Source organism: Leucopleurus acutus (genome assembly GCF_964270905.1).
Source record: "Leucopleurus acutus genome assembly, chromosome: 2".
Taxonomy (NCBI): Eukaryota; Metazoa; Chordata; class Mammalia; order Artiodactyla; family Delphinidae; genus Leucopleurus; species Leucopleurus acutus.
The window spans coordinates 151708236-151721532 of record NC_139143.1 but is presented as its reverse complement, the minus strand read 5'-3'; the positions used below and the strand labels follow the sequence as shown (position 1 = coordinate 151721532).

The window sequence follows — 13297 nt, the reverse complement described above, 5'->3', positions numbered from 1 at the left end:
TAAATGATTGTAAATTACAAAGCAAATATAAAACCAACAGATTCTACTGAAATGCTTCACAGAGGAAAGAAAGGTCAGAACACATTACTGTAGGTCTATGACAAAAACAGTATTATTCTCTGTTTTGTTAGGTACTCCAAGAAGGGTGTGGGAGAAACAGGATACTAGAAGATACACATGTATAAAAAGGTATACAAAAGCTAACAGGCTGTGAAATGTAGGAGGCAAAAAGTTTGTAAACTACACTGTGCTATTATCATACTATGATTTTCTAATCATCGCCTGACACCTCACAATTACACATATACAAACGCACAGAGTTGCTCAGTCTCTGCCACCAATTTCTCCCCTCCCAACCATCCTACAAACTGCCACCACATTACTTATTCCTCTGACAGTGTCACCCTCTTCTTCAGAACTTTCAAAAGCTAATCACTACCTAACAATAACAAAAGTCTTTAGCTGGCATTCAGGGATTTCCATGATGAAATCCCAATCTATTTCTCTATTTTAGCCCTATTTCCTGCTGCTCCTTTACATGTACCAATTATGCAGGCCCACTCATCTTCTCTAACATGTACATCTGAATAACTTGGTTACTGTTAAGGTAAGGAGTCATTATTCCAAGGTGGGTTAATTGCCAAGATATTTTAATCTCCATTTCAGAGAAAATAAAATGGAGGCTTATATAGCTAGTCAGTATCAGGGTCCAGTTTCAAATCCAAATCTGCCTGATTTATTCAATGTCCATCTATTATAAGCAAACAATCTTAAAGCTGTTTCACATACATTTTGAAGACATTTTACTTATATTAATTGCTTGTTAATCCTGTGAGGTATGTACTACAATACAAATTTTTAAATTGATGCTCACAGAGATTGAGTAACCTAGTTTTAATAGCACACAGCAAGTAAATGGGGACTCAGAATTCAAATATAAGAATTCCGATTATTTCTCTTTCTCCCATACCTTTTATCTTTAAGTGAAAATGTTTAAGATTAGATATGGAACAAACTTCTTGAATTTACAGATGGAATACTTAAGAGATCCAATTTAGCTTTTTATCCCTTAAAAATAGGTAATATGAATAATAAATACTTTCTAGGGACAGGGAGGGCTCTTTGAGAGAAATGATACAAATATGAATAAAGTCTACTAAAAAAAATCAGCCTTGCTTTTGATATTTTAATAAATTTTACCTATATTGCTTTTCAAATATGGTTACATGGTTCTCAAAAACATGGTGAATAGTAGTAAATTGAGAAGAATGTTTTACACAGCAGCATATCTTAAAACTAACTTAATTATTAACTAATTAAAAATAATTTTATTATAAACACTAAAGATTTTTACAATTTTAATTGGGTAGATCTGATTACTCAGCTGGAGAATTAGAGGCAAATTCTAAATATGATGCTAACAATATACTATATAGTGGAAATATCTAACTACAGAACAGTATATTTGGTACGGTTGCACTTATATAAAACTTAGCAACTTTTTTACTGATATATATGTTTGGAGACTTTTTCAAAAAATCACATTTAAAAGTAAAAACATTTAATAGTGGTTATTTTCAGGTTTGGGATTATGAGGCAACGCATTTTTCTACTCTAAATGCATCTGTATTCTTTTCTTTTCAACAAACATTTTATTTGTATAATAAAAACACATTTCAAAACATTATATTAGCATCATAGTTCTTATCTCACACATGTGCAGGATGCTGTCCTAGCTGTCATAAAAAATTACTCTAAAGACACTGTCTGCCTTTAAGGAATTTAAATTGAAAAGACAACAAAGACAAGATGAACAGACTGGGCATATTTTCCAAAGCACAAATAGGTTTGTTTGCCTGATTTTTCTGGATGATGGAGTGCTAGAAACTCACCAACTGCAGTTGTGGCTTCCGATTTGTATAGAGCTTATTTTGCCTAACAAATATTGACCAGTGATAGTTATTTAGGTTTCTTTTAACCTGAGGAAGTAGAAATAGCACTACTTTAAAACGGGCTGATTTTTAAAAATGAATGTAATAAAACTTGATAATGAACAAGCACTGTTAAAAGCAAAGCATTCATCTTAGTGCTATAAATGCTCAAATGGGTTCTCAAAATTCCTCTGTGGAACTGTTCTTAGAGCTAGTTCATGAACAATCAGTTTTGTTACTTTATAACATTTCTCAAATTTGTCCAAAACTGTTTAAAAAGCACCTTAGCCATGATGCTGGGTGCATTTATTAATAGATCTCATTTAATCCTCAGAACAACCACATAAAGTAGATATGTATTATCATCTTTTTTTTCCCCTAGATTAGAAACAGGCTCATTACTTGTTTGGGAACAGAGTTACTAAGTGGGAAATCAAGACGTAAAGCACTGGTTTCCTTAATTTATGTATAATATTTGGAAACAGCACTGGGTGTGAAGTGAAGATCTAAGGAGGTATAACAGGATTACTGATATCAAAGCCCATTCTTCCAAAGGGCTGCTGGGAAAGGAACAATCCTTCCCATGGGACATAAACCCTGGCACTGGGATTTTTATTGCTGTTGATTTTCAGTTACTACAAATGTCTAATCATTCTCTAGGGTACTTTTTGTTGTGAAGAGAACTCAGGGACAGCAGAACTGAGAGGTGGGGAGGCTCTAAGGAGAAAAAGAAACTTCTTTAAGAAAGTCCCAGGGAATCATGGTGTGGCCAGTGGTAACTCTTCTGCACATAATTAAGGAAGCTAACCACTGGCTCTTACTTATCTAAAGATAAAATATAAGCTTCATTCAACAAATATTTTTAAATGCCAGGTAATGCCAGGGCATCACAGGCCCCTCCATGCTCCTGTTGCTGTTCCCAGCCTCATCATACCACGCAATCCAACTCTCTGTCTTGCACTTTTTTGCTCTCTGTCTTAATTTTTTTGGTTTTAATTCCCTCAATTGTAATCTTCTGGACTTTGCTTTTGATCCTCCTTCTGTTTAGAATTCTGTTATTTGCCTAAGTTTCATTTATCTTCTAAGATTCAGGTCAGAGATACCTCCACAAGAAATCTCCCTGAATTCTAAGGCAGATGAAGTACCTCTTCTCTTTGCTTCCATAGCATGTTACACTATATGGATCTATTTATATTGTCTTATCTTCCCTACTAGACTGTGAACATGTCAAAGGCAGGAAACCTCTACATCCTAGGTCCTTAATAGGCATATGATACATATTCATGGCCTTCAACTCAATGAACATCCCTAATAGTTAAGGGCAAGGGAGAAGATCATAAAACTGATCAACCCACTGTCAGAAGTCGAAACTCTGTCACAATATACTTAAACACAAGAACTTAGAATACCTGCTTCACTGAAGTTGGAGCTCTGCTTTGAACAGTATTGTAAATTCCTCATGAAAAAGGCAGAAAAAACTATGAGTACTCTCACCAAGTGCTCTCAAATGAAATCAGTCTGAAGCAGTTTTCATTAAGATGGATTGAATGTGGCATCGTGAGAAACACTTTATCAAATGTAGTGTTTTACTTAGTGATTAACTATATACCAGTTGATGAAGCTCCCCAAATCCTTTGTAATCCCACCACTCCAATAAACATTTAATGAGTATATAAGTTCAAAAAGCCTAGCAGAGGATTTAAACCTTCAATCTTGTTTTTATTTACTCATGGAACTCAATTTCTCACTTCAAGTGAAGAATGCTGGTGCTCAAGGCTCATCTGTTGCCCTGGTAAAATTAATGTGCCTCCCACAGTTTAAATTAAACATGCGATGTTTAAGATGAAAGAAATTTAGTAACAATGGCAGAGTATCGGTCATTCTTGCCTTAAAATATTTGAACATCAGCAAACTGTTTTCTTAAAAATGATTCATTCAGAAGTTTAAAAAATATATTGAAAATGATTTGTTTTCACTCTCAAATGTACAGTCTGAAAAGGAGAGATGAAGTTTGAGGATTGAATCCTGTAGTATAGCAGTTAGCACTGAAAAGCTTCTGGAAGTAAGGTGATATAGTGTAAAACACACTTACATGTGTTGGAACACCTGCACTCTCATTTGGCCTCCACTACTTACCCTTGATTTGTCTTTGGTTAAGTCATGTAGCTTTTCTGAGCTTCCTCATCTCTACAATGAGAATATTGATATTATATATCCCCATCTCACCAGTTTGCTGTGGGGTTCAAATGAGATATGCATAGGAAGAAGCTTCATAAACCACAGAGCACAATATAAATCTAAAGTAGCAGTGCTATTTCTATTCTTTCTATACAATCCTCTCTAATTTTGAAAGGAGATGTATATAATTTGGTTGATGACTATAATAAATGTCCCTGCTTAGATCTAATTTTGAATAATTTACCCATTCTGTGGATGAATTTTACTTAAGTTTAGGGTAATGTAATAAATGATACATAAACTGCTGTTGATCTTTAACTTGGGAAAGAGAAAAAAGGAAAGAAAAAAGCCCTGGACAAGGGGAAAAAGATAAAGACAGTTTAGGAGTCCAAAGAGGTCAATGGATTTGGGTATCAATCTAATATGAAACAAAACACATGAACCAATGATTTCCAGTTGTTAAAATACCAACACAGTCATCAAAAGCAAACAATCAATTGTTTCATTAGAAATACCCAGAAGTTAATAAGAGTTTACGTTCCTCTGGGAATCATCAGTCTGAATAAATCCAAATGTCAATCTACTATACAAAGACACTCAATAAAAAGTTCTTTCGTCTATTATATACTGTATATTTAAACAATGTATCGTCACAAAGTTATAATGTTTACAGTAGCTTTTTAAATGGAATTTAAAAGATGTCTATGCTCATTTGGGAGCTATATTTAGGTTATAAAAGGCCCTCACATCTTCCAGTTACTTCAACTGCTTAGCAATCTTATTGGAAAAGCAGAGACAAATTAATCCCAAATACATTCTTATCCAGGAATGAACTGAAAAATAGATTATTTTAAAGCTATAATTACTCTTTCAAACATATTTATGTTCAACAATAAGTGATTGTTTAAATATAATAACATTGCTGTACAATGAGAGACTTAATAACCATTAGAAATCCTGTTATAATAAAGTATTCAGCATTACTTACAAAGCATTCTTGCAACCAAAAAAAAAAAAAAAAAAAAAAAATTGACCTGAATCTAACAAAGCTTTTAGACTTAACAGCCATTTCTCAGGAAATAAAGAGATAAAGGAACAAGTTAAATCATATCACAAGGAAACAATCACACAAATCCAGAATCTGGAACAATCTGTAAGTCATCCAGCATGATTTCTTCACAAAGCAAATGTCATAAAAAGGGGTGGGTGGGGGAAAAAAGCAGGTGTCTGCTTAAAAGGGTTTAAGAAATCTAACAACCAAATGTAATTTGTGATCCTTGAGTGGATCACGGTTTCCAAAAAAAGAGTCAACTGGTGAACTTTGAATATCCACTGGATACTAGATGACATCAGGAAATTATTGTTAGTATGTTACATGTGACAATGGTATTGTGATTCTGTAGGGGAATGTCATTATTTTTGGAAAGTGCATGCAGATGTTTTTAGGTGTAAAATATGATGTCTGTGATTCACTTTGAAATGGCTTAGCAAAAAATAATTAATATATAAGAGTATCCTAAATGTTTTATGCAGTTTAAGTTTTAATAATTTCAGAAGTTTAATTGCTAAAGCTCCATTAAAACTTCGGGATGCCCTGTATATAGAAGAAGCAAATATGGCAAAATTTTAGTAATTGTTAAATCTAGGTATAGGGGATTTAAGTGTTTACTGTACTACCCTTTACTTTTTCTGTATTAAAAATTGTTTTAATAAAAGTTAAAATATTATAAAATATAATTAAGTAAATGATCATATAATATTAAAAGGTGAAGATAAGCTGTTTTAACAGGATTATAACATGACCAATTTTATATTAAATATGCATGTGTGCTGAATGAAATAAATATATGGAAAGAACATATAAAGTTAATCTGTGTTAGAATATATTCTTTTAGCTTTTCAGTATCTTCCATAAACCTGTACTTATGGAAACTATAAACCTGTATTACCATAAATATATATTTCTTCAAAAATAAAATCCATTTAATATAGATTTAATAGTAAAAAATAGATGTTTAAAATTGCCTTTACAATGGGCTATTCCACTATTCTTAGGGTAGAGAACAGTTTATGTTTCTTAATCTACTTCATTGAACTGTCAATGATAGATCTAAGCTTGATCACTAATTATTGTCTTGGAATTCAATTTTTAAAAACTGTTTAAAATGAATTTTTCTTTAGGTCAGAGTTTAACATAAGTAGAAACTAGAAATTTCAGAGGCATCCTTGCACTCTATTCTCAAAATTCTTTGTCCTCTTTAATTCCAATAACTTTCCCTCTAACTCCATCTACACCTTATTCCTTCCTTCTTCTCTCTTTTTTCCTTCATTCATTAAGCATACAGAGTATTTACTATGTGTAGGGATGTAAGGTACATCGTCACTGCCAAAAAGAAAATCAAATCTCTTGAGAAGACATATATATAAAAGAGAGAGAATGGATAATTAAAAGCAATGTGTTATCATTGCAAAGTACTAAAGGGTGGGTGTGGAAGAGTAGGAGTCAACCAGGTAAAGAGCAGGATGAAAGGTATTCCTGACAGTGGGGCAGCATGAAAAAAGAGTTAGATTATAGGGAAGTACAAATGGTACACTACTGCTAGATTTATTAAGTGTAAGGCAGGAAATGGGAAGAGCTGAAGTTGTACAGATAGGCAGGAGCCAGATAACTGGGGTCTCGACTACAGTGTCAACATATAAACAGAGCAACCACACAGAATCTTTGTGCTCAAAATGTAACTTCTGGTTTCTTGTTACATACTTGGATCTACTTGATTTCAAGATCACAAGATCTTGTGATCTACTTGATTTCAAGATCACAAGATCCATTTCTATATTAAAGGAAAAATCTTTTTGTTGTCTAAAATGACTTTTAGGAAAAAATACTACAGTTATAAGATATATACTATTAGATGGAATAATCATTTGGGGAAAAGACTGAAGGACAAATCATTTAGCAAGAAACTGTCGATCACATAACTGAAAAGAATACGAACACATAGCCTGGTCCCTTCTAAGCATGTCCACCCCTTGCTCCCCCTAAAAAAAAAACAAACCCCATTTCAGAGCTTGACAGACTTCTGCAGAAGCCAGCAGTACCCTATCATACTACTGCCCCTCTGAAATGGGCATCTTGGTGATGATTAGGTTGGTAGATGAACCAGAAACAAAATCAAGTCTTCAATCTGAAAAAAACAGAAAACATCAAGCATTGCCTCAGGCCTGGTGGTAAACCTATGGGATACACTTTTTAATCAGAAAAGGTAAGATTCCACTTACATCTCGGGCTTTCACATAGAAGGCCTCTTGAAAAGTTGCTTCTAATGAGCCAATAAAAAATACAGGATGGCAGTCACCATATCTATAGGAAAAATTGTGTCTATTAATTAAAATACATTTCAAATTTACTTCAAATTTCACAAGTCTAACCAATGAGTTTTAAGTAAATGTTGGGGCTAATGTCTCTTAAGTATAGACAAAACATTAAAACATTTCTTTAAAGGGTTAGGAATGGGCTTCATTAGTTTTTTGAACTCTTCTTGGCCTATACCGATATATCAGAATACTGGAATTTTAAGTACATCTAGCAAATGGACTTAATGAGTGCTATGAAACCATGCCACTTACAAGTAGCAATTCCTGGTTACCCACTTCCCTAAGATTTTCCTAGTTACAATAGCCTTAACTTTCCATTTTAGTTCATTTAGTTCACACAGAGGGAAAAAATGGTTCCTTGCTAAGTTTCCAAACTACATTACATCAGAAAATAGAACTAAAGAGAAATATTGTTTACATGAAAATTTAGGTTTAAATAGTTAAATCTTTTTAAACACCTCTAGGCGAATCTCAAATGCATAGAAAATTTTATATTACACTATTAAAAGAAGAAATGCTAAATGATTCCAAAACAAAAATTAAAAGAAAAAATTCACTTATATCTAAAATTTTTAAATTATTTTTTTATTTAATATTACTTTTAAAAGATTTTGTTTGTCCTAGGATATACTAAAACTTAGTATCCTATGACCTAGTCCTTTTGGAAATATAGTCAAGATATTAAATTAGTAATCCATTTATTATGCTTCTATAAAGATATAGAGATAAGATAAATACATCTCTGAAGCGGCACAGTCTACTAGTTATCTGACTTGAATACTCTGTATTCACTATTAGGACTATATATATTGATAAATGTATCCTTTGAATACTTTAAGAAGAAAGTGAAAACAATCTATGATTAAAGTTGCTCCAGAAAAATCACAGTAGCATTAAAAGAACATCAATTTTATATAGTTAATGTCCTAACCCTACCTTGAAGAAAACTCTGCTGTAAATTGTAATAAGGCATCTCCTTCATTTTCTGCGTTTTCTGGCACTAAAAAACAAACAAAAGAAAAAACAAAAACAAAAAACCAAAACAAATAGACACAAAAAACAAACCACATAACATCTAATCCCACATATAAGAAATATATTTAATCAATAAAGAGGAATTAAATTTTAGTTTCTGTGATACATGAGGAGACATTTTAACTCGACATACATTAGAAGATTTCATCAAACCTTAAAAAAGAACCTCAAAAAAATTTCAAGCTCATAACTTTTTGACATCCTGCTAGGTGTTGAAAATATGTGCCAGTCATCAATTATGCTTGAAATGACATCTTGTGATTAAATTATATAAAAAGTTCTCAAATTATTCTAAAGATCTTATTAATCAGGAAAATAGTCATTTTATGTAAATATCACATCTATTTCTGCCCATGAATGTCACCTAATTTCACAGAGTAAATGAGCCATTTATGGACTTATTTTAATAGTCATTTTGTATATAGCACCACTTATGATCTTGTCAGGTGCAAGTGAGGGAGATGGCACATTTAGTTTACTTCTTTCCTTCCAAAGATGGATACCAGTGAATGGAAAAGTAATATAGCTACTGATAAAACTGATATCTCCAATAAGATGTGTGGTGACAAGTACAGTCACAAAAAGTACAGCTATTTTGTTTATCAATTTCTGGGTTTAAAGTAAAGAGACAAACTCATAAGTAATTATACATGTGAAACAAAAGTTACATTCCCTTGAGTTTTTAATGAATTTTACTAAAGTATTGGGAATGGTTGGGCTTAAGATCAAAATTCAAGAGGCTCTAGTTCCTATGAATAATGTCTATTTCTTATATTTTCTCTCTCCAAACCTGAAAGTCAGTAAGAGATTTTTAAGTTCATTGTTCCTCATAAGTTTCTGCACTAGGAGGGAGAATTACAATGCTGGACCCAAAGAGCTATTAATACTCACTCATTGGAGATTTCCTCAAGGCAGATGAAGCCATGCCGAATACTTCTCCATCATCCACCCCAAATTCGGAAGCATCTTCAAAGTCATCTCCATCACTATCACTAACCATATGAACATCGGTGCTTTGCTATTTAAGGAAAGTCCTATGATTAGTTTCATACTGACTTTAGGAAATCAAATTCCAAAATATAAATTATGTAATTACAATAGGACATTAGCATTATAAAAGTTTTATTAAATAAGAAGCTATTTGCTAGAGTGAAGCTTAATATTTCTCATTTTAAGGCTTACATATATTTCTAATCTTGCTGTGATATCCCTAGACTAAAGGCTGGAGCCTGAGTGAAAAAGAAGAATGCTTACAAACTCAATGAAGACTGGGATTTTTATTTGTTTTACCCCCAGCCTATGGTATACAATTAGGTGCTCAAGAAATATTCGCTCAATAAATGAAGAAATGGGTACAATCTAAGAGGTCAGAGATAAATAAGCTATACGAGTCTTTCAAAAAGCTCATGGTAGTCTAAACTTTTGGGCAGAAGTAATGGTAGCATTTAAAAATTTGCCTCTTCCCTACTGCAATGGTTCTCAAATTTCTCATTAGTGAAATATGGTACACTATCCCCATGTGTTATTGGAAGATAACATGAAATACACTATATACGAAAGCTCTTTGTAAACTGAAGGCCATTAAATATGAGATGTAATAATGATGCTTCAATTCAATAAACATTTACTGAGAATTTACTACATGCTGGGCACTAATAAATATGCTCCATTTATTTTGTTTTCAGCAACATCCGTTGAGATATAAGGTAGTACAATGAAAAACATCAGTTTCAAAATATGAACTTGGCTCCTGATCTCTAAGTTAGAATGGGATTTCAAAAATACTGAGATTTCAAACATTTGAACTGAGTTGTGGATACTGACCAATATTAATGTCTTGGATATGAAGGGGGTCCCAGCAAGGTAACTGGCTAAGTGCCTATCTGTACCACGTTTAATAAATAAAGTCTACAAAGACCATTGAATAAATGAAATTTCTATCTTTCAAAATATGTTGCTATGTACCTAAATTATGAAAATGCATTAAAAGAAACTCAGAATCAAAGACTCATGAAACTTGGCTAGAGGGGATGTTAGAGTTCAGTCAGTCATAGAATCATAGATTTTAAAGCTGGAAGGGATTTTAAAGATCTCTCACTAATGTTTTTCAAATTTCTTTTCACAGAGTTACCTCCCTCCCCTAGCACCAAGCAAAATATTATGTAAAATTATAGTGCCTACAATAGATAAAAGTAAGGCCACTCTGGCTGATGTAGAGAGAGAGCAACAAGTAGCCTAATGCTCCTGGCCTTGGCCTTTTCTTCCTCACATCCCTTTGATAGCTGGGGTACCTCTGAAGGCTCTCAGGACACTACGGAACAATTTTTAAAACTACTAATCTAGTGAGTCTAACAGCTCCAAATAAGGAAGGCAAGATATTTACTCCATATGACTCAGCAGGCTTAGCATTTCCTCCTTGGGCATAACCAAGCATTAATGCCCATAATTGTTAACATTTTCCCTCTTACCTTAAAGACAGTTTTCCCAATGGTTTGAATAGAGAAGGAAATGTACATATACTTACTGGATGAATAAAAATGAATGGTCCTTGCCCTAAGCATCTATCTGCTATTCTGACTATACCACTATTTCTCACAGAAGCCTTGGTTCTACTTGTACTCCTAATGCTACTTTAGTGTTTTGCTTTATAGAGCTAAGACCTCCTCTTGATTTCAGCAATTCAACAGCATAAAAATTCAAAACCCTTTCTCATTTCAAAACAGTGAAGGAGCCTCCCCTTCAAAATAACACTCTTACTAGGACTATAACTGTACTTGAATTCCATCTGTTTCAGGTAGGCAAACATCTGGAGCATGAACTTCCCTTGAATTCTTAAATGGGTAAAGGCTCAGGATCTAAAAGGTACACTACACATTCCTTTAGGGTACTTAGCCAGGTTTGCAGGCAAGTGGAAAGAAACAAAAGTCCAGTATGACAAACTTTCTCACATCTTCTGTCAGCTAGGCTATCATCTCAGCCTTCACTTAGTCTTGCCTAGTACTCACCCTCCCTTAAAGAGGCATTAGATTAAGAAGGAGGTTTGGAGGACACAGGGATGAAAAAGAAAGGAACTGTTCTATATATCATCTTTTTTTTCTCATTGCTTTTACCTTACTCCTCCACATCTATCCTCTTTCTTCTAATCCAGCTTTCAGTCAAATAATAGCCCCTTTCCATAATAAGAGGACTAGGACAGTGATTTTAATTTTGTGCCTATGTAATGCATTATTTTGTCTTCACAAAGTACAGAATTCCCAACTCTCTTAAGATCCCAGAAAACAAAATCCTACAACAATAACATCTTCAAAGGGAGGTATCTAAAAAGCCGATTTTGTTGAAAAAAGTATATTTTGAATATGAATTATTGAAGTATCTGCAAGAATGAGCTACTTAATTATGTATAAGGAACTCCCAATCTCTTTCTTATCAGCCATCTAACAGGTTAGGAAAATCTTTTTCTAAAAAATGAGATAAACAATCTTTTTTCATTAATGTTTGCTGATGAGAATAGATAATCTCTTGGTTCAGTCATGGTTGCTCTAAAATTCTTTGAAACCAGGGAAGCTATTTATTCAAAATTTTTTAAAAAGGTTAAAAAATTAGTGATTCTATTTTGGCTCTCTATTGCATTCATTTATTCCCTTTATCATTTACCATACATTCATAAACCCTACTAAATGCTACATTGCCTGGACTTGAGTGAAAGATATACAGTGTATGTTCTCTCAAGGAATACAATATATATATAGATAATTATAATACCTAACAATAAGTGTTATGACAGGTAAGTTCAGAGGAGAGCACCGAAATTATTGGGAGTGGGAGGAATCAGGGCAAACTTCTTAGAAAAGGTGATAACCAAACTGCTTGAGACAAAAATTTAGAACTCATACATGCATAAGACAAGCTTATAATTGAAGCTGATATTTCTTTTACCAACTACTTACCATGTCAAAGAACCAGGTTAAAAGCTTGGGATACAGAGAGAAAACATGGTTCCAAATTTCAAGAAATTCCCATTTAAAGGAAGCTATATTTAGTTGCAAATATGTCTTTTCTAGTGTGTTAAGAGATACAATAAAAGTATAAGCAAAGACTATTGGAGAATAAAGGAAAGAGTGATTAATTACTTTAGAAGACTGTGCAAGGCCTGACGCAAGTGCTAATATTTAACCCATATCTTTAAAAAAGATATCAGTGTTGTGGAGTGTATGTAATAGAAGATTGGTGGGGAGGGAGTTGTACTCTAGGCAGAGAAAAACACAAGCAAGAAACTGGATATTTAAAAAATCAATAAAGAATTCCAAAAAACAAACTGAATCATCAGCTCTATGTATGGAAGAGGAATGTGGACTGGCTATAAGGCTAGAAAGTTTTCATGAAACTAGATTGTAGTAGTCCTTAAATTGGTACACTAAGGTATTTGGACTTTACTCTGATGGCAATAGGGAAATCACTAAAGGTTTTTAGGTGGAGGACTGTTCAAGGGAACAATTCTGATGTGTGTGTGTGTGTGTGTGTGTGTGTGTGTGTATCTGCGTGTGCATGTGCACGCATGCGCGTGTGTTTGCAGTGGTTTGGCAGCATATGGCAGATTAGACTTGAAGACATGAGAAGGGATACTTATTTCAATGTTCCAAGTGAAAGAATTTGAGAGCCTATACTTTAGTAGTAGTGGGAATTCAATGAAGGGGACAGACTTAAAATATACTTCAGTAGAACTGATAGGGATTGTTGACCAATTAGATTTGAGGATGAAAAAAATGAAAGAGGCATAT

At 33.4% G+C, this 13297-nt stretch overlaps 1 protein-coding gene across 2 annotated transcripts in view; it reads right to left on the bottom strand.

Moving 5' to 3' along the window:
* Window positions 1-13297, bottom strand: part of FAF1 (Fas associated factor 1) — a 499303-nt gene that overhangs the window by 117789 nt on the left and 368217 nt on the right. For both annotated transcript variants that reach the window (XM_082834106.1, XM_082834105.1), the window contains exons 10-12: window positions 9411-9537; window positions 8421-8484; window positions 7389-7470 (exon numbers count right to left, since the gene is read on the bottom strand). In XM_082834106.1, coding sequence (XP_082690232.1) covers window positions 7389-7470; window positions 8421-8484; window positions 9411-9537 — 273 coding nt within the window. The remainder of the gene's footprint in view (window positions 1-7388; window positions 7471-8420; window positions 8485-9410; window positions 9538-13297) is intronic.